This window comes from Octopus bimaculoides, chromosome 8 (assembly GCF_001194135.2).
Source record: "Octopus bimaculoides isolate UCB-OBI-ISO-001 chromosome 8, ASM119413v2, whole genome shotgun sequence".
Taxonomy (NCBI): Eukaryota; Metazoa; Mollusca; class Cephalopoda; order Octopoda; family Octopodidae; genus Octopus; species Octopus bimaculoides.
Genome location: NC_068988.1, coordinates 25243067 through 25246464, shown reverse-complemented (window position 1 = coordinate 25246464; position 3398 = coordinate 25243067). Strand labels below are relative to the sequence as shown.

The 3398-nt window shown below is 33.3% G+C and overlaps 1 protein-coding gene across 6 annotated transcripts in view; it reads left to right on the top strand.

The window, feature by feature from the left end:
- The window catches only part of LOC106881627 (protein lev-9), a 421933-nt gene that overhangs the window by 374953 nt on the left and 43582 nt on the right, over positions 1-3398 (top strand). For 5 of the 6 annotated variants that reach the window (XM_052969987.1, XM_052969993.1, XM_052969992.1 and 2 more), the window contains one exon: positions 400-486. The exons of the other annotated variant lie outside the window; for it this stretch is intronic. In XM_052969987.1, coding sequence (XP_052825947.1) covers positions 400-486 — 87 coding nt within the window. The remainder of the gene's footprint in view (positions 1-399; positions 487-3398) is intronic. 6 annotated transcript variants of the gene reach the window in all.

The window sequence follows — 3398 nt, the reverse complement described above, 5'->3', positions numbered from 1 at the left end:
ATATATATATATATATATATATATATATATATAGATATATATCTGTATGTGCCTATATGCGTACTTTTATATGTAAGTACACGTATGTATTTATATGTATGTTATGTCGTAAATATAAGTAAATATATACATATATATACATATAAACAAATATGTGTATATTTATACATATATACATACATATATACGTACATGCATATATATATATATTTATATATATATAAGTGCATATATATATATACATACATGTAAACATACGCATATGAGTGTGCATGAGTATTTATTATATACAAGTGAGTATGTATACATATGAGTTTTTTTTTTCAAATGCCTCGTATGAGCTGAAATTCACGAAGCCTTAACTTCAATGATAATTTATATTTTGCTCCCCTTTCTAAGAGACGCAATGGTCGATTTCTCCTGTCACCGCACCAACTCCGAAGATGGGAACTATTAGCGGAGTCCCAGAGGAAGAGGCTTGGGAGGGTAGGTAGTTCTTATCAGTTTGATATGGACACAATAATCTAACTAGCCAATCACATTGATATTCTAAACAACTTGCACTTTTAAAATCACCTAAATTAATTTCTGTCATGATGATGATGATGAGAGGATTTATGATTGATGCTTGATGATGATGATGATTATGATGATGATGATGATGATGATGATGATGATGATGGTGATGACGGTGATGCTGCTGGTGATGAAACTATTGGCGATGATAATGATCGTGATGATGTTGGTGTTGGTTGCTGTGATGGTTATGATGATAATTATGAAGATTGTGATGAGAATAATGATGATGATGAGGAGGAGGAGGATAATATTGATGATGAGGATAATGATTATGATAATGAGAAGGAGGAGAGAGGAGAGGAGAAGGGGAGAATGGTTAGAGGAGAAGGAAATCAATAATCAAAATCATTACTTTACGAAAATGGAATGAAGAATATTAAAACAAACTTTACGTTAAATAATCATTTTTCAACTTGCATCAACGCGTGTGCTCTATTACGTAGGGTTGATTTTCTCATTGTTCCTGCTGTTCTTCCATTAAGAGCATTTTGCGATAATCTAACACCTGAATTCATATTCTTAACGGATTTTTTTTCCACATCGTAAAACAAACTACCATTTTACAGTGACTCACGAGCCGATTGTAAATGTTCTTGAATCGAAAAAAAAAAAAGCGCTCTCTCAGTTAATGAGACATGATACAATATTTCTGCTACGAAACAGAACAACGTTGTAGGAAATCTAGTGATTTAATTCATTGCGAATACATTTTCCACAACGGAAAGCATTTCTCTTCCATCAGAATGTTGTGTTCCTAAAGAGTAATAATAATATCTTTGGAAGATAATCCCCGATATATAAGTCCTTATCTGTGTGCGTATTTATGTACTTCTATTACATGAACGAGAGGAGTTTCAATAAGTTTAACAAATGTCATAGAAATAAATATGACCGATGTCCTTGACACACACAGACACGCACACACACACAATCACACACACACATGGATAGACAGACAGATAGATATTGTTGCTGTATTTTGGAGAGTTCATCTTCTTTGTTCTCGTATTTACTTCTTTTCTTCAAATACATGCCTCTGTTAACAAATGTGTTTTACTTTTGGGTGTTTGTCAACTAATCTCGTTTAGCGAATTTAAGTTACGGAAATTGCTGCACGGATGGCGCCTAATGTGCAAGAGTACAATGAAAAGATAGAGCAATAGAGGATGTCGATTATATATTTATAGCTTGGCAATTAAAGATTCCGGTGGTCAATACTCAGACTTTCATTGGCATGCAATCAATCTTTCAGACTTATCTTCTCCGTGAACGTAAAGCATATTTCGTTTCTATGTAGTGAAATCGGTTGTCTATGAATGTAACGTTTAGTGTATGATTTCCACTTATATTACCGTTTTATTTTGTGAACGTGTGTCTTTATACTATTCTAACCATGTTCTCTTCTAAGAAATTATGATGCTGATGATACATTCCTTAAAATACCATTTTCAATTTTCCTATTGCATTTTTGCGCACTCATCAAATATTTAAGCTTCATTTCCATGTAGCCAGGATCATCGTTATATAAATAACAACAAATTAATTTCCAGTCCAACAGATATTGTTTTTAGCGACTTGAATGTGTTTTCTTCCACTTCTACAAGGTGAGTGAAATCAATACTGAAAAACATTCTAGATGCAGAAATCTCGTCTTACATTTCATCATGGATGATTGGATACAAAGAAAATATTATCGAGCTTGTTCTTAATTTTTGGAACGATTTCTAGGATATTAAGTTGCTGATTCTACTTATTAGAGAGTATACGCATACTCGTTCTCTTTTTGTGATTTACTTTGACGAAGTACTCCTTACTTCCATAAACTTGTTACTTTTCTTACCAAAATCTAACGCGTTTTATATGTTCCACCATTTGCCATTTCCACAGAGAATATAAATGAAATACATTGATAACTTAGGAAAATCTGTCTGTAAACGTTAGAATATCGCATATGAAAAAAAAACGTTGTTACATGGCCAAGCAGAGTCCAAAAGTAGGAGATAATTAAAGCAAAAGACACAGACACAACTATATAGTTGATAATTTCTATCCGAATTCTTCTCAGCTGCACTGCACCTTCAGTAAATGCCAGTAAATGCTCATATTATATCAACAAATACCTTCTAGGAAAATCTTACGTAATGTATATAATGTTTAACGGAAACAATGTATACCGTATAACTATGCATCGCTTGTTGTCTCTCCCCCTCTCACTTTATATATATATATATATATATATATATATATATATACACACATACATACATACATACATACATACATACAAAATGGGTCAAGGACGCAAAACATCCAGATAGACGATACAAAGAAAACAAGGACGGGTCATTCGGAGTTTTCTTTCCTCAGTCGAGTTCCAGATTATCTTTGCAATTTCGAGATTGCTCCAATCTGGTCAGTATTTTAAGGTATTATTTGTATTGCGAATGATGCAGCTTGATTTTAAAATATAATTCTAGATCACGCTGCGGTCGGTGAGTATACGCTAAATGCCTGTTATTAGGCAGAACGTGCAGGTAAACTGACTAAATTAGGATAAAATCTGTGTTCTAATATTGGTTTGAAAATTTGATTCAATACCGCAAATTCGGAAATGTTCAAATTCATTACATCGACCATAGTATTAAGTTAATACTTATTTTATGGACCACGAAGGACAAAGTGGACCCCAGAGGCATTTGAACTCAGAAAGGAAAGTCAGGAGAAATGCTTCTCATCATTTTGTCCGGCGCGGTAACGATTCTTCCAGGTCACTGTCTTCCAGGTCACTGTCTTCCATGTTTTCTGATATTAGGAATAAA